At 45.0% G+C, this 18,896-nt stretch overlaps 1 protein-coding gene across 2 annotated transcripts in view; it reads left to right on the top strand.

The window, feature by feature from the left end:
• Positions 1-18,896, top strand: part of PALM2AKAP2 (PALM2 and AKAP2 fusion) — a 638,407-nt gene that overhangs the window by 412,669 nt on the left and 206,842 nt on the right. For both annotated transcript variants that reach the window (XM_060300637.2, XM_060300638.1), the window contains 3 exons: positions 4,703-4,817; positions 5,989-6,010; positions 11,891-11,992. In XM_060300637.2, coding sequence (XP_060156620.1) covers positions 4,703-4,817; positions 5,989-6,010; positions 11,891-11,992 — 239 coding nt within the window. The remainder of the gene's footprint in view (positions 1-4,702; positions 4,818-5,988; positions 6,011-11,890; positions 11,993-18,896) is intronic.

Below are 18,896 nucleotides of genomic sequence, written 5' to 3'. Positions count from 1 at the left end.
CCTGAAACCCATAGGGCCCGGGCAGTGGACACAATTGGGCCAGCCAGTGGGCATCAGGTCACAGAGAATTCTTAATCACTTGAGCCTGCTTCATCGGGAGAAGTGAGTTACTTATAGTCAGCCTTTTTTTTTTTTAAGTCAGATATTTTTTATTTATTTATTTATTTTTGGCTGTGCTGAGTCTTCATTTCTGTGTGAGGGCTTTCTCTAATTGCGGCGAGTGGGGGCCACTCTTCATCGCGGCGCGCGGGCCTCTCACTATCGCGGCCTCTCTTGTTGCGGAGCACAAGCTCCAGACGCGCAGGCTCAGTAGCTGTGGCTCACGTGCCTAGTTGCTCCGCGGCATGTGGGATCTTCCCAGACCAGGGCTCGACCCCGTGTCCCCTGCATTGGCAGGCAGATTCTCAACCACTGTGCCACCAGGGAAGCCCCCAAGTCAGATATTTTTAACCCAACTTTTTTCCAGAATCCCTTGTAGTGCCTGACTCTGAGTCCAGCCAGACAAGCTCCGTCAGTGTTGGTTGAATTGAATGTAAATCGATACTATGCCCATTTTAACCCCTCACTCGACCCAGGAGAAGCTGGGACCCCGGCTCCTTTCCAGTGCCACAGCCTGTGAAAGGCAGCCTTCTCAGCACTAGGCCAGAGCAGGCATTTTTTTTTAAGTGATTTACTGTTTTTATTCTGATTAGATAAGGAATACATGAGGTTTTTTTTAATTGGGGAAATATTGAAAATTATAAAGAAGAAAATTAAAATCACCCAATAGCTCATTACCCAGAGACAACTACCATGGATACTTTCCTGTTTTCTCAAACTTAACGCTCATGAAGGGGTGCTCTGTATCCCTCCTGATTTCTCTAAGGATTGTGGGAAATGGGGAGAGGGTAGATTATAGTCTTTCTAACCTTTTAGCTTCAGGTATTATTGGGATATACGTACACATACATATATACCTATATTTATATAAATATATATTATTAGGAAATATATCATTAGGATATAATATATATAATACACACATATATTATATATCTCTCTAACATACACATATGTATATTTTATTAACATCTTTATTGGAATATAATTGCTTTACAGTGTTGTTTTAGTTTCTGCTGTATAGCAAAGTGAATCAGCTATACGTATACATATATCCCCATATCCCCTCCGTCTTGTGCCTCCCTCCCACCCCTCTAGGTGGTCACAAAGCACCGAGCTGATCTCCCTGTGCTATGCGGCTGCTTCCCACTAGCTGTCTGTTTTACATTTGGTAGTGTATATATGTTAATGCCATTCTCTCACTTCGTCCCAGCTTACCCTTCGCCCTCCCCATGTCCTCAAGTCCATTCTCTACATCTGTGTCTTTATTCCTGTCCTGCCCCTAGGTTCTTCAGAACCTTTTTTTTCTTTTTTTTAAATTCCGTATGTATGTGTTAGCATATGGTATTTGTTTTTCTCTTTCTGACTTCACTCTGTATGACAGATTCTGGGTCTATCGACCTCACTACAAATAACTCAATTTCATTTCTTTTTATGGCTAATATTCCACTGCATATATGTGTCACATCTTCTTTATCCATTCATCTGTTGATGGACACTTAGGTTGCTTCCATGTCCTGGCTATTGTAAATAGTGCTACAGTGAACATTACGGTACATGTTTGAACTGTGTCAGTTAGCTGTTGTCACAATAGTGCTCTTTGACAAACTGCTCTCAAACTCAGTGGTTTAAAACAACAATCATTTGTACTTGCTCACACTTCTGTGAGGAGTAGGCTGGGTGTTGGCTGATCTAGGCTGGGCTTAGCCGAGTGGCTCTAATTGAAGGTGCAGGTCTGACTGGGCATGGCTTCTGATTCTGGGTTGGGCTCCTGTCCACTCCCCATGTGTTCCTTCTGGGGTGCAGGCTGAAGGGACAGCAGCTGCCCAGAGAAGCTGTTCCCTTGGTGCCAGCAGAGGCACAAGAGGACAAGTCCAACGGGGCAAACACATTCCAAACCTCTGTTTGTGTCATGTCTGCTAACATCCCATTGGCTAAATCAGGTCACATGGCTGCACCCAAAGGGGCAGGGAAGTACATCCCACCCACCATGAGGCCAAAGCGAATCATGTGACCCAACATCAGTGGGTCGGGGACGTATATACTCTTCCCATGGAGGGGAAGGGGGAAGGGAGAGAATTTGTTTTAGAATAATGGAATCTACCCACATCCTAGTTATCTGCTGAGGGACTTGGTTTTTTGAGATTCAGATGAAATCTGCTCAGAATTCACCTGGCCAGTGCTATCATCCAATCTCTCCAGGAACCCTCTAGCCCAGAGCTCCTCTACCCAGTGAATTAGTTCCATTTATAGATCATTTGAGTTGTCCCTATTCCGGCCTCATATTCCTTTCCTTGATTCCTCCCAAAGTAATTTACACAGATGTGTGTAAAAGGTTTGCTGAACATTTGGAACAGCCAAGGTTGATATCTCTTTGTTTATATATTGGTGTTGCTTGGCCCCTCTCCTCTAGATTCTGTTTGCGTTTCAGCCCACACACAGCCTCTCAAGTCAAAGCTTGCTGAAGAATTACCTGGGTCTCAGAAATCCTGAAGATCTCATCTTGGCTGAGCTATGACTTTTTTGCAACTTGGTTCAGCTTTTTCATTCATTCAACATACTTGTATTGAGCATTTGTGCCCTCACCATGATGAATTTATACTCTAGTAGGGGAAATTAACAACGTGTGTATACTCTTAACACAGGGCTTAGAACTATTAAACCTTGGCAATGTTGATTTGCGGGGGGCGCAAATCATTCCTTATTGTGGGGGGTGTCCTGTGCTTTGGAGGATGTTTATCAGTTGCTACCCACTAGATGCCAGTAGCACCAACTCTACTCTCCTTGAGTGATGGATAGCCACAATATCCCCAGACATTGCCAAATATGCCCTGGGGGACAAAAGCACCTTGGTTGAGAACCATTGCACTAACATATAGTAGACTTGATAAGACCTCTGGTCTTATTATTTCCTGGTGGTGAATCTGAAAGCCTCATGGGGTGGATGATATCTGCGTTAAGACTTCAAAAATGGTTAGGGTTTAGAAATGAGTTTCTTGAAGGAGGGAAAATCATGGGGCACAAATGGACAAATAAGGAGTAGCTCTGTCTAAAGCATAAAATGAAGTAGACTTATTGGTAAGAGTGGAGGCTCTATAGGTATTAGGAGGCTAGATGCTGCCATCAGAAGGACTGCCACTTTTACTGTGAGGGAGATAATCAGTACATCTGAAGCTGTGTTCATTTGGAGGGGACACCATGACATATAGTGTTTGTCTTCATAACCCAAAGTAATTGCTGCAAAGTCTTATCCATCCAGAGGTCATTTTTCTGATGTCTAGTAAGGAAACAGAAAAGGCCTCTGAGGGATACAGTGCAAAAATCCCATGGCTGTATCTTGGTGTTCCTTACCCCTCAGAAGATCTCACTAGCCAGTTCCCAACAGCAGATTAGAAGATGGAAGAGGAGCAGGGGGAGGCAGGCATAGACTCTGCAGAAAAGCTTCCAGCCCGACAGAGGGAAGGAGACCAAAAGCAGAACTGAATGAATGAACGAATAAATTCAGAGCAAACGATTTGGAAGCATAATAATCTGGAGTCCTGTAGGCAGGGGAACATCCATCCCTTCATAACCTCCAAAGACATTGGTGCATTCCAGCACCACCCTAGTATACCAGCACACTCAGTGTGTAACAAGGCAGGGCATATGTGAAGTACTGTAGAGCCCATGTGGCTAGAGTTTAGCGCCGGTGAGGAACAGGGTCTAGAGTTACACTTCCTGGCTTGAACCCTAGCCTCAAGGCTCTGCACCAGTAAACTAGTTTCTTAACCAAGCCAAGCCTTCATGATCTCATCTGTAAAATGAGAATTCCCGGCTCATAGGGTCATAGGGTCATTGGGAAGGTTAGATACAATAATCCATATGAATTCTTAGCTCAGCTCTTGGCACAGATTTAGTGCTCAGGAAAAGTTAAATGGTTGTTACTATCATTTCATTACAAGAATAGAGCTGCCAAGACTTCCCCCAAGTCATCACTGTAGCTGCTGTTCTGGAATATTCCCAGAGTCTCCTGGCTGTGCTGAAATTTCCTTTCCAGGAAATAGAGAAGTGGGTTGTAAAAACTGAGGAAAGTTTCAGAAGAGTGGGGGCAGTCATATCAGTCCCTTCCATCTCCTGTCTTCTTGGTAGTAGAGGTTAGGCCACTGAGGAAGGTGACAGCAGGTTCCCAAGGGTACTGGCCATCAGCCATTTCTCGGCAACATATTCCCTTTGAGCAAGACTGGCTCTCCACCCTTGGCCAAGCTGACAGAAGAGCAGTTATTCTGAGATTCTCGGGCAGAGAGTGTGTCCTATGCTATGTAAAGCCATCTACCTCCAAGTTAAGAATGTACACGTGAAGAGAAGGGGAGGCACCAAAGCAAACTGCAAAGTGGCAGCAGTGACCTGGTGGCAGCACCTCTGGGTTGGTTTCCTTTGATCAGTGTCTGCTTAGTGGCAAAGCTGGGAACACAGGATGCTCTGTGAGGTAAAAGCCTTGGCCGGGTACCACAGCATCATGTAAAATGCAGACCGCCAGGAAGTCACCCAGCAAGAAGAAGCTGCTCTCTGGTCCAGGGGTGGCAGGACAGTAGAGTAACCTGTCCTCTGTTTGTGTGTTTTCCAGGCTGGAGCAGGAAATACAAGCACTGGAAAGTGAAGAGTCCCAGATATCTGCCAAAGAGCAAATCATCCTAGAGAAACTAAAGGAGACAGAAAAATCCTTCAAGGACTTTCAGAAGGTGAAGGAAACAAATGTGATTTCTCAGTTATATCCCTGAGGAAGTAAGCGCTCGTAGAATGATGCCAATTGGAGAAAAGGCCGGTTGGTACTGATGAGAAGACTAAGCCACACACTCTGAGGGGCAGATGCGTGAGGACCGGTACCATCTCTGAAGCTGAGAGTGGCCTGTCTTCAGGGGTGGGTCCACCTGGCCCACCAGAAGCACAGAGAAGAGTCATGAAATTAACCCCATCTCCCTACGGTCCAAACCCTTTATATGCCTAATGCCTGAAAAGTCATCTCCCATTAGACCCTAGAATTCTAAAACCAATTCTTATGAAGCAGATTAAACAGACTCCCTGTGGCTTGAAGTCTTTCCTTTATAAAAAGGCCAAAGACAAAACCATATCAAATGGGCATGAACTCCAAAAACAAAGCGTCAGTAAAACATGAAATTTTACCGTACAGGCATGCCTCGGAGGTATTGCAGGTTTGGTTCCAGACCACTGAAATTAATCAAATATTGCAATAAAGTGCATGTCATGAATTTTTTGGTTTCCCAGTGCATATAAAAATTATGTTTATACTATACTGTAGTCTATTAAGTAAGCAATAGCATTATGTGTAAAAAAAAATGTGCATGCCTTAATTAAAAAAATAATGCTGTTGGAACAATGGTGCTGACAGATCTGCTTAACTGGGGGTTGTCAAAAACCTTCAGTTTGTAAAAAATGCAATATTGAGGCCCAGTAAAATGAGGTATGCCTGTCTGTGCAAACAGACGGTACTGTGTAGCAAAGGGAGGATCCATAAAGCCAGCAGGCTGTGAATAACTCAAGACCCTCCCTCCATTTTATAATACGTGTTTCCCCAGGTACCCAACAGTTGATAGGAAAGCAGTCTAATCACATTCATTTTAAGGCGGGATTTTCTGATGTCACTTCTCCAACACAACCCAGGGTATTTGCTGAATAATTGAAATTTATCTCTTGTAGGAGAAATTCGGTGTAAGGTGGGAAGGGTAAACCTTTCCCTTAAATTTTAGGATCCCAAACGAATTTCCCAGAAGGAAAGCAAGCATGAGGTTTGCCCACCACAGTCAAGTTCTAGGGGAGAAAGATGGGTTAAATGAGTGAGGGGTCATCTCCCCACGTGTGTAGTGACGCTCTGCCCTGCTTTTGTTTCCACAGAGCTTCTCCAGTACGGATGGAGGTAAGTGTAAGCGCTCTCTCCCCATCTGTACCTGAATATTTTCATCCATCAGCTTAGTGGGTTTCATTAACACAGGCTCACCAGGAGACGCGATGTGTTGGTTTGTAAGGGCATCAGAAAGAAGGGAAGCGCTGTTTGCGGGTGCTCAGGAGGGCCACGCCCCCCGTCTCCTCTGCCTCTCCTCTTTAAGGACTGCTTCTTGACCAACTCTTTCCAGGCTTACACAGTTGGCCTGGCTCTTCTCCTTCCCATTTCGTCCCCAAGGTTCACTGCTTTGATCTCTCTTGAAATATGTTCCGTCAAGAGCGCCAGCCTCAGGGCCAGTTCCCTGGTAGGGATGAGGCCACTGGTGCTGGTGGTTAGGTCTCCAGGTTACAGTATGCGGCAGGAGCCCATCATCTGATGTTTAGGAAACCTTCCTAAGGCCTCTGGTTTTACTTTGAATCAGAAAACTGCAGTTTCTCCAGCCTTCCAGGGAAACAGGACTGGGCAGAACCTCCCTCCCTGTGGGGCATGGTTGGCCAGGAGCACGTGAAGGGTGGGAGCAGGGCCCCGGCTTCCTGAACCCCACCCTGCCAGGAGTGGGTCTTCTTCTGCTCTCCCCTACCGTCCCCTCCCCTCCGCTCTCCTTCACTGGGGCCGTGTGATGAACTTGGGATTGTGTGCTTCTCAGCCTTCCCCTTGCTCTTCTGTTAGCTACAAACTCATGAAAACCACTTGATTCCCTCTGTCCCTCTGGCCCTCAGCTAGACCTGTCTTAAAATGCCGGGACTTGTCAGAAGATCAGATACCATCTGCTCACCTGATTCTTATGAGGTCAACCTCTAAATTAGGAAGATGACCAGGAGCCAGAATAAGTGTTGGCATCAGTGTTTTCCCAATGTCTTTTGGAAATATATGGTTAAAGATTTTAAAATGCAGAGATGGATAATGCATTTTTCTGGATTAGCAGAGATCCTTGCAATCACGATAATTCTAACTTCAGCAAAAAAGGAAACAAACAAAAAAACTGGTTTGTCTGGGTTCTCACCGCCACCCTCCAGCAAGTAAGAGGCAGGGGATCTGGATTTTGGCTCCTTGGGTGATCTTTGGGAAGGTATTAAATTAAATTCATGTGTCCAGCGCATATGCTCAGAGGCAAGTCAGGGTCGAGCAAGCAGGGACTCCAGGAGGAGGACTTTCGATAGTTCTGGAACCTTTTCTAGGGTGTGGCCAAATCAGGACATTTGTTCTGTGCTTTGGGGGTGGAGCACGGACTGAAGAGGTGGCCTTGCCTACTTTGGGGAGTTGAGGGTGGCAGCATGGGAAGGATAGCGGGCTTCCCTCGTGCTAGGGCTGCCCAGAGGCCGTGTACGTTATCAGCAGTAACACAGTATCAGACATCGACCCACAGATACCCACATATCGGAAGAGTCCACATCAACTTTTTTTTTTTTTTTTTTTGCGGTATGCGGGCCTCTCACTGCTGTGGCCTCTCCCGTTGCGGAGCACAGGCTCCGGACGCGCAGGCTCAGCGGCCATGGCTCATGGGCCCAGCCGCTCCGCGGCATGTGGGATCCTCCCAGACCGAGGCACGAACCTGCGTCCCCTGCATCGGCAGGCAGCTCCCAACCACTGCACCACCAGGGAAGCCCCACATCAACTTTTTATGCTTTCACTTCTTTTTTTCTCAAACCAGGGCCTTTCCTAGACTTCTCTCTCTAATTAGGGAAAGGATGGAGCCTGCATGTCATGTCCCAGGGAAAGCTGTGTGGGCCATGGAGATGCATGTAGTCTATGACTTGTTAACAAGCATCTATGAAGCCATGTTATAAACTCTCACTGCTCTCTTTTTCGCTGTCACCCTGAACTTCTCTCATTTCCGCCTGTACTATGTACTTCCCACTATTTTCATCTGTTCACCTAAGTAGTTCATAAAGATGGTAAGAAACACGATTGTGACTGAGAAGGGAACCTACAGAGAAAAATCACCTTCATGATTCCATCCTTCATCACTTTTTGACAGGATGGGTGAGCTCAGGCTTAAAAGGATGCAGAAGTCTCAGGGATCCCAAGAAGTGGCCAGGGAAAAGTTTCCATGGCCTTGTCGCCCTGGATGATGATTCCTACCGTGTCTGGTTATAACTAAGTCTGGGGAGACCTTTCCATTACACCACATCTGCTGGCAAAGAAAAGTTTGAAGGAGGGAGCACGTCCTTCCAAGAATGCAGTCAGTGTTTATAGGCCGCTCTGTGATCTGAGGGTAAAAACTCATCATGAAGCACATCCAGTTGAGGGACTTCGGGATGTCTAAATCTTTTCTCTTTGATTTCAAAGTGCCAAGACCTTCTTAGAATCAACAAATTGTTGTTACTAAGACCTAACAAAAAAATGATTGTAGAATAATGATGCTTAGGACAGATACCCAACTTCCAAAACACGATGATTACAGAATCCAGGCCCAGCTGAAATTACATAACTGTACAAGATGCTGCAGATAATCAGCAGAAGCGTCTCCAGTTTAATGAGTTGCCAAGGAGCCAGCAGCTGGCGTGTGCATGTGTAACGACCGCTGTTCAGGTACCCTGTGCATGTCTCCCTGTGCTTTTCAGAGAAAACAAAGGTATTGGACTGCTGGATCACCAATGGTTTTTGACTACATGGTAGCCTTGGCAATCAAGAGCAACGTATTCCAATCTGGAGTAGAATGTCTTGGCAACATACATTCTGATCCCCCCTCACTTCCTCTCCACCCCACACACACACTTGTTATATGGCAGAGTCCTCATCGATTGGGTGGGCTGTTTTTACTGCCCTAGATAGGCACAGTGTTTTGTGTAAGTATAAATTGCATGTGGTATGTACCTAGAGCTACCTCTGTTCTTCACCCACCGAGGAGCTGGTGTGAAACCCTTGGCCAGAACTGGCAAAGGAAAATGTCTGTCCTGGGCCCATCTCATCCTTGCTGTTTGAGACTGATCTTTGTAGATTTCCATCTCATCCCAGTCTGGGGTGGCCTGGGACCTTTCCCACATCAAAACCCTCATACCAGGGACTTCCCTGGCAGTCCAGTGATTAAGACTCTGCAATTCCTTTGCAGGGGGCACGGATTCGGTCCCTGGTTGGGGAACTAAGATCCCGCGTGCCACAGGGTGTGGTCAAAAAAAACCCCAAAAAACCAAAAAACACCTTCATACCAATTGTTGGGACAGCTCAGTGTGTCTTCAGTTGCCCAGAAGTCACGATTTCAGGAGAGTTTTCATCAGTTTTGTTCCTCTAGCTTTAGCTATCTATGTTCTTCATAAAGATTTCATCAGTGCCAGAACTAACGAGAAGCACTCATGTTACATCTCTGCTCTGTAAGTGACTGTTCTCTGCCTTCTCGGTGGTGGGAAGGAGCATGATAGACCACCCTGACTTTGGCAGGAAGAGGGCAGTTTACTGACTGAGGCCACATGAAGACATCTCCCTGTGGAAGCTTCGGAGGCCCTGTTTCTTATTCCTGGTGTTGGTCTATCAGACACCCTCCCTGCTGCAGAACCTTAGGGTTTACTACTTAATGATATATTGAGGGGCTGCCCTGTCCTTTTCCTCATGCCCCACTCCTCGCCACCCCCTTATCTCTTAGCAGAAGCCATGGCTCCCCAGCCCCACAAGAGCTGCTGTCCTCAGGCCTGTAGCCAGTGACCACTGGGCAAAGGTAACTCCATCACCCACTCACATCTGGCAGGGAGCAGCCTCTCGGGGAGCCTGAAACGTAATCAGTAGGAATCACATGCAGAATTCCCCACCTGTGAGTGGCTTTTATTTCTAGCTGCTAAAACTTTCAGAATGCAAAGATGTCCTGGAAATTCTATATGTAGCATAGGATGTACCAGACACGTGTGACCAGTCCACAGAGTCTTACCTGGTCTTAACGGCTTGAGTCTCCATCTCATTTGAATGCAGGAAGGCAGATTTACCGTGATTGCCATTCCACGGATTTCTGGAAATCCTCAGGGAAGCTCAGAAGTTCTGCACATTTGCTCTGGTCATCTCTTGTCCCCTAAACTGTCTCTAACCCCACATTGCTGCTCCCTCCTTCCCATGGGCCACTGTTAGCAATCTCCCTCTACCCGCTCAAGCCCCACTTACCCCCAGCTGCTGCTACCTCTGGTCCTGCCTTGTGCTACCTTGGGGCCCAGACCCTTCCCACAGCTCCCCAGAGTGAGAGCAGAGGCTGCAACCTAACTTGAGGAATGCTGGCAGGGCAGCTCAACATGGAGAATAATGGGCAACTTTGGACATGTGGCCACACTCAGAGGCTCTGGCTCCAATCCAGGCCCCTTTCAGAGGGTCCCTACAGGCTGCTTCATGGCCATCTCCCAGCCCGCCATCATCTCAAAGGGCCATCTTCCTTCCTTGCAGTGAAGGACCTTCAACCATGTCTGCCCGACCCAGGGCCCAACTCCAGCACACATGAGGCCCCAGGGAGAGACAGTAACCAGAGCCTCACTCCAACCCAGGGCCTGCCTGCCTGCTGACTCCTGACTTCCTGTTCCGTCTCCCTAAAAGGCTGATAGACAAACCCATTCTCTTAGAGAAACTCCACCCCATCCACTCCCACAGAACATGATGGTCCAATGTCAGTATATTCTGGGTTATTCAGACACACGTGAGTCAGCAGTGGTCTAATCAGCATATAACTGAACTAATCCTAATCTGGTGTCTGTTTGCAGTCCTCTCCTGCATGAAATTTAAAAGAGAAAAAAGAAACCTGCCAGAACTAAGGCGGTATCGATGGGGATACACAGGACGGGACAGATGTGGGAAGTGGGTAGAGGCTAGGGACTAACTGGCCACTGGGAGGGGAAGTTAAGGACACCACCCAGGATCCTGGGTGAATTATGGTGCCAGTGAGCTGAGGTACATTGTACAGGAGAAGGAGCAGATGAGCGGAGATGAGAGTTCCATTTTGGACATGTTGAGCGTGAGGTGACTATGGACCATTCAGTGGAAGTATGCGGTAAGCAGATACATGTGATCATTGACGAGTGATTGACATTCCAGGATTTTGGGATGTGGCCATGACACAAGGAAGGAATCACATCACCTAGAGCCCAGCTTTCTAGAATGTTCCTTCGCTTTCCCACTTCTCTCTGAGGGATACACAGATTCTTCTCCTTGTTTCACATCAGTGGTTTCCTCCTCTCCTCTAATACTTTGGCATGCCTGTTGACTTCTGTGTTCTCATCTCCCTAAGTGGGCTTTCAAGGTATTTTCCCAAGCAGAGCTGGTCTCCCTCTGTCGCACGGCCTCATTTCTTGCAACTGAGCTCATGGTGAGTTCACTGGGTGCTGTTATTTGAAATCTCAGGATTTTCTAGCTGAAACACCAGCCAGAAGTACTGAAATTGTGGGATAAATTCTGGAATTTTTTTTAAATGCCTACAAAATTAGTCTTCTGCATGAATCAGGCACATAAAGCTATATTTCCAGTTTAAGGAAAGAGCCCCAAATCTATTTTCCAGTTCTGCTTAAGGCACGTTTCTAGTTTGAGGTCCCACATTTGGCCAATTCCACCAAATTTATAATGGCTCTCACTAGTCCATCTCTTTGTCTCTGTCTTCCCCCCCCCCCCCCGAACTCATTGTACTCTTAGAATCTAGAGCTTTCTGATGAATCTTTTAATACATAGAGCTGTCCTGGGGCTTGAGCTCTCTGGCCAGGATGTCTCCTACCTCAGCTACTCTACTGAATACCAGTCACTGGGCAAATGCTGGTCTTTGTTTACCCTGATCCTCTCTTGCAGTGGCCGCCTCTGTGGTCCATTATGTAGGGCAAACAAGCTGCTGTCTCGGCAGTGAACCCATTGGGCCTCCCAACACTGTGCCTAATTGTATTCCCTGTTCTCTGCTACCAGATGCAGTAAATTACATTTCCTCCCAGCTCCCCGACCTGCCAATCCTCTGTTCACGAACAGCACAACCGTCACCTGGGCAGGACGGAACCAGCAGGGCAGCTGGTAAGTCCTGGGGAGCTATTTGGTTTTGATGCCAGGACTGACCATGGGGCTTGCGTTTCTCCGAGCTTTAATAATGAGGGCTGCCCAGATATCCTTACATAGGGGGGACCCTGTCCTCAGCACAGCTTCAGATGGAGAGTGGCCACACAGGGCAGGCACTGGGCCCTGCTGGGTGTCTGAGGACCAAAGGGGAGGGAGTATTGAGAAAATGAGAAAGCATTTTTCTTCCCACTTCAGAGGAGTCTGTCTTGTGTTTGTGGTCTTTATAGCTGTCCTCATTCTTAAAGTTCATTTGCACTCTGCCTCCAGGGAATTTTATTTTCCATATTGGAATAGTACAAGATCAAATGAGCTATGCCGGGAAGCTGGAGGGAAAGTATTTTCAAAGCGTATGAGTATGTTGCTGGAATCCTTTGGGAATCGAGCTGTGTGTATATTGTGAACATATATATTCTCAAAGTCTTCCCATTTCTGGAGTTATTTAACTACTATGGTATGTTTGGGAAATAAAAGGAGGAACTTAAAGAATATATGTTTCTTGCTAATGTTTCTCACAATTGTGGATTTTAGAAAATAATACACTTGTGAGTGTAAAGCGTATAGAGAGCTCTGCTTTCCTCTGTTCAATGCGAACGTGCCTCGGAAATCAGAACTGGACAGCCGTGAACAATAAATCTCTATACTGATCTTTTTGCTCTTCACAGAATTGCACTGAGGGCCGGGGTTGAATGGAAAAATGAACTGCCAAGGTTGTACAGTTCGTGACAATGTAGGTGAACTTGAATCTGAACATCAGATTATGCTTTACATAATCTAGGTAAATTTATGTTTAAGTCACCTAAGGACACCTTTTATAAGACAAAATAATCGTGGACCGTTGAGTCAGAGGAAATCCTTTATACAGGCCAACCTGAATATTTTATGAGGCAAGTAGTCCCTCCTTATTTTAATATAAAAGTAAAATAAAAGGGCAAGCAAGTATTGACATAATTGTCACGCGCACTGGCTAAATTTCAGTATCTACCGAGTGTCTCTGTAAACATCCTAGCATCATGTTACTTTTACATACAGACTCACGGGGTTCTAGAGTTGGGGGGTGGGGGGGGCGGGGAGGACTGTAAATTGTGTCTGGTCAAACCCAGGCCAGGCCAACAGATCCCCGGATAGTTAAAGGATAAGCCAGACTTGCAGCCTACAGTCATGCTACAAAGGAACCATTGGCAGTGACTTAAGCTGTGGATTCTTTTAAATGCTCCAGAATGCACTTCTGAGACCAGCTGGGGATAATAACTCTTCAAAAGTCACATACCTCCCTGCTTGTTATTAGTGTTGGTAGTTCCCAATAGCTGTGCGTAAACAGCTTTGCAGCCCCTTTCCACATGTTTCTGCACCCCACAGGACATGCAGTATGACCCAGCTAATGGCTCGGCTCATGGAGGTGGGGTAGGGCCAGTGTGTGGGGACTGATTTTTAAGAGATATGAAAAGGATTGGTAGACAAGCAATAGAAAGTTCAAGAGTGTTCTGTTGCTGGGATTGTAGTGCTGTGTGCCTAAGAATACACATACTATTACAAGCTAGCATCCTTCGTCTTCAGAGATACTGTAAAAACATAAAGATCCAAGTAGCAAAGGCATTTTTTAAGAAGTATTATGTGCTCAAAATCTTCTAAAAAATAAGCTTACGTGTACTTTTGTTTATTAGTTAAGAACTAATTTGCATAAATGTATCTCCTGTGGAAATACACAGACGCAGAATCTTGAAAGGAATTGCCTTTAATGTGGTTAACTGCTTTGCCCAGGCTGTTTTTGAAGTAGAACATCCAGATTAATTGTCAGTTATGGCTAACAGTGACTACTCAGAGCGTGAATGGCATGCAAATCAATGGCGCTCACCATTAATGGAATTCTTTCTCCTAGATATAATCCATCTTGCTTTAGGAACGTCCTTTTGGAAATGTGTGCAATCTTAGGGCCATTTTCATAAATGTCACCGGTCATTACTCAGTATTATGACAAATATCCGATTGTTTGGAGTTTGGGAGGTTTTAGATTCTGTATAAATGGGAATTTATTTAGAATCATTGCTTTGCAGATTCAGGAAGCATCTATTCCAATCCCTCATTCAAACATGGAATCCGGGGGATAGAAGCCCTGCAAAGAGGCCCTCAAAAACCACAGTCACCCGCCATGAGACTGGGTCTCCCTCCAGGTGGCCCATCCTGTCTATAATTGGTTCTGACAGTTGGGAAGTGCTTCCTCTGGTGGAACTCTCGTTAGTCTGCTGCCTTCATCTTCTACCCATTGGTCCTTATCCTGCCCTCTGGAGCCCCTCAGAACAAACCTAAGTTCTGATTTCCCTGTAAGTAGTTGAAAATGGCAGTCAGGTCCTGTCTTTCCCAGGTCCTCACTTTCCATCTCCTTAACACCCACAGCCGCGGTTTCTTCAGCTGGTCCTGAGATGATAAGGTTGCTTTGACACCCTCTGCCATGCGTGTCCCCCTCTGAACGCTCCCCGCTTTGTCTCTGAAGTACGAGGCTCAGAGCTGCCGAGCGTGTGCACTCTGGGCTGAGCCTGTCACCCCACAGAGCGGGGCTTGATGCCACAGACCATGTGACTCACTTGGTTGCCATCATAGCCTTCCAGCTTCGGGTCTAAGGTAAAGCCTCAGAGGTATGCGACATGCACCACCACTGGGCCTCCTTTCCTTTGTCCAGTGGACTCATCACTCCAGAACCATTTCAGTGGCGACGAGCGGTCTGTTCCCCACAACTGCACACATACCGCTTCACCTTATCACGTGCAGAAGAACCCACAAAATCCTCTATTTCTAATCTCAAGAGGCAAAAGTAAGGATGAGCTATGCATCTGTCGGCCTTGGGAGATTTCATATGACTATTAAATTTCTCCTTGTTAAAGTGTCCCTCGGGAGTGTCGGGGGCCTGAGGTCACTGAGGAGCCTCCGGAAGGTGGGGAGGGCTTGAGGTGAGGGGACTTGGCAGTCAGGTCCCTGGTGTTCTCTCCCATTTCAAGCACAGCAGCTCCCCGGCGCTTGTGTTTCCATATTGTATTTCTGCATTAGATTTCATTTGAATAAAGGGTTTAACAGTTCTGAAAGGAGAAAACTGTCTTCTCTGTTGTCCGGGTTTTTACAGCTTGTGATTGTGGCTCCGAAGACACTAACTTTTCCTCTCAGTTAATTATCGTCTCAGATCTGAAAAGCACACTTGCATTATTTATCATCATTTCCCTGATAAAGACGTTGAACAGTTGGAACCAAAGTCAGAGGCCTGCAGCTCGCCGTTAGGGATCTCCTGGCCCTTGGGAATCCTCACGCGGCACCTATGGGGCATGGCCCTTCAACCAGTGACAAGTTCTGGCAATCGTCCTGATATTCAAGGCACGTGTTTCTGCCTTGACAGCTTAAGGACATAGGGACTTTCTGATGATCCAGAAATGCTGTATCTCTGGCATTTGCCTAATCTGCCTAGAGACCTTGAAGAAAAAAGAAAATGAGATTCATGTGCCTAGCTTCTGCTCTTTGAAAATTAACTCTAGAATTCAGCCAGCCCTGATGTCAAGCTGTTTCTATGTAGTTTATGGAATTCCTTCCTTCTCATGTTTGAAAATCAGAACTTTGAGTCACTGCCTCCAGCGCCTTTCCTGGTATATAAAATCCTTGAGACAAATTCATTGATACGGGAACTGAGGCCCAGGGCCGAAAGCACTGACAGCATTTGTATCCCTGGGTGCTTTATCATTTTCCAGTCTTCTCTACTCATCTGGGTTTCAATGACCTCTTAGCAATTTCTTTCTGGCACTTTTCAGGCTGAAAACTGCCCTTCTTGACCAAAAAGACTGAAGCAAAATCGATATGAGAATCGGCTTTGGCCTTTGTTGTCCTTCAGCATCGTGCCCTTGCTGACTTATTTTTGTTGAAACCACAGTGTCTTGGGAAAACAGTTGATTCGAAGAAATGTTTGATTACTGGTCTTTGAAGTTAGAGATTGCCCTCTGGGATGAGAGGGAGGGTCCACTCTGAATGAATGTCCTCATTTTCATTGTTATTGACATCACAATGCCAATTTTATATCTCCAACCTCAAGAAAAGGAGTGAACATACATGTATATGTACAATCATATACTCAAAGGGGTAAGACTGTACATGTGTATGTTCATTCAATAAGCCAAGCATATGTATTGTTTCTCTTCCACATTCCATGTGTAATGCCAGCTACTTGACGATCATTATATTGGGGTGATCTCACCGCTGGGTGGTGGTCCTGGTCTGGCTGTCAATCACCCTCGTCTAGTACTTGACACGTCACTGACTCACAAGCCACACAGGCTGTTCATGGCACCATGGAATATCAAAGCTGGATACCATATATATATATATATATTTATACACACACACACACACATATATGTGTGTATATGTATATATATGTATTTGTATAACTGAATCACTTTGCTGTTCACCCGAAACTAACACAACATTGTAAATCAACTATACTTCAATTAAAAAAAAAAAATACCCTTCATTGTACAAATGGGAAAAATGAGGCCCCAAATTGGGATGTGACTTGAATAGGAATTCAGAGTTACTATCTTTCTCCCTCCCCCGACACCTCCCATCTTACTGACTGATGACAGTGGGGCGTGTCTTTTTATACTTTACACGTGGACCCTCAGCCTTATTCTTCTGCCCACTGGTCACAGTGAGTCAAAGGAAGTGACTGTCCTTACAGAGTGCAGAGTCCTGTCTTGTGTGCACTTGTCTCGATCCTGAAATGGAATCATGCCAGTTGGTGCCCCCCTCTCCTTACTTGTGTCAGGTGCGATAATTAAATATATCATTTTATAAAGACGTACTTCCAAATTTCAGTCATCCCATCATTGCGATGTCCATTGGACTGTCTTCTTTCTTTTTTCTCTGTCTCCTGGTCCTTCCTCAAATACTTTTCTTTTTGTTCATGGGGCTCTTTCAAAATCTCTTTCAAGGGCTCCCCAGAAAGTTTCCTCCCCTGAGCAGTACCACCCTCCTCATTTTTTTTCAGTAAGATGAGCTTAGATAACAAGCCCTTAACGATCCTCATCACTGTGTACCTGTGGCATGGGGAGCCTTGAGCAAAGAAAAGGGCAGATTCCAGAGTGTTCTTTGTGGTTAGAGATGAGGGCATGATGTAAGGGAGAGGAGAGGTCTTTGGTATACGCTACTTGGCAGGAGTAAAAAGCAGAAGCGTTTTAAAAATTGTGTGCATGCCTCGTAAACAAAATGTTGAATTTAAAATGTAAGTCTTATTTTCCTACTGGTTCATATCCACCCTCGTTCACATTTGGGATATTATTGGCTGAGAACTGGAGCAAAATAGAAATACTTATTCATAAACAACACATTTAAGATAAATGTTCACACTTCCTGTGTGGTTTTCTGAATGTCTAATAACATTCTCATATATGTATCCATAAAGTCTAAGTATTGTCTTAAGAGAGTAGAAGTTTAAAGTTATCAGCCCTAAAAATGGCAGTTATGTGAGGGGGTGAATGGGTTAACTAACCTTATTTTGGTAATCATTTTGCAGTATATATGTATGTCGAATCATCACATTGTACATCTTAAACTTACATATGTTATATGTCAACAATATCTCAATAAATCTGGAAACAAACAAACAAACAAAAATATTGCCTTTGTGTGAACCAGAGCTTCTCGAAGTGTTTGCCTGGCTCCCCCTTACTAGAGAAGAGAGTGAAGGCAGACAAGGTATGTGAGACCAAACCTGAAGAAACCTGCTAAAAATATGTGGTTCCTTTGAAGCCCAACATCTTATCTGGGGAAAAAAAATACATATGGATGTTGTCTTTTATGGCATAACATACCTAGGTTTCTTTTATTATAAAAATGTCTTCAAGTGTTCTGCTCTCAGATTCTAGAAATACTGAAAGAACAGTGTATAACATATAAATATAACTATTAATCTGTAACCCTAATGAATCCATGCCACTTGTGGTTCAGTTCCAGAGCCATGTCACACTTAACAAAATACAGCTTAAAATCACAGACAAAAAAAAGAAAACCCACTAAAAAGAAACTCTGCTCTTTACCTATATTTCCTGAAGGATATTAAAAGGGATCCAATTCACATCTCCACCCAGAAGCACTTATGTTCCCTTTACTTCCATCCACATATAATTCTCCAAAGCGTCATCCACGGCCACAGAATGTTCCTTCCCTGTCTTTCTCCCACACAGCTTTCACTGTCTCTTCCATCCAACTCCTTCTTTCTCAACTCTTTATTGTATGGATCTACTTAACCGTTCTAGCAAAGACCTTCTCGTCATCCCTCCTTTCAATCCAGTCTCTGATTCTAGGAACAGGCAAGGACCAGATGAGGTTGGGGATTATAATGGCAGAAAAGGGAAAATTGGACCAAAAATGACAGCATTCTCATTGGTGGGCAGAGTGAGAGAGGGACAGCCCTAAAGATTCCCATGTTCATAATTTGTATCCTATCAGATATGGACATAAAAATAGAAATATTTTATTCCATACTCTGTATTGATTGCAGCTCAATATATCATTTGGTTCATATATTACTGGATGTTTGCGGTGTTGTATCTATAACTGACAATCATCATTACCTTTCTTATTTATAAATATGTCCCGTGAGTGTGTTAATAGTGATAGGACATAAGATTTTAACCCCAAATTGTGCTTTTTAATATAAATGTAATATTTAAAGAACGGGCTTTTGGAGCCCCTGCAAAATTTTAAGTACCTATTCTATTTCTTTGCTAACACATTTTGTGGAAAATCAGGAAATAACAGAAACAGATATTTCTCTTGATATCACCGTCATTGTGTGATCTCATGTACCTTTATGACAAATATTGGTTGGCCT

The sequence above is a fragment of the Globicephala melas genome, chromosome 6, assembly GCF_963455315.2.
Source record: "Globicephala melas chromosome 6, mGloMel1.2, whole genome shotgun sequence".
Lineage (NCBI taxonomy): Eukaryota > Metazoa > Chordata > Mammalia > Artiodactyla > Delphinidae > Globicephala > Globicephala melas.
This window is presented reverse-complemented; position numbering and strand designations above follow the sequence as displayed.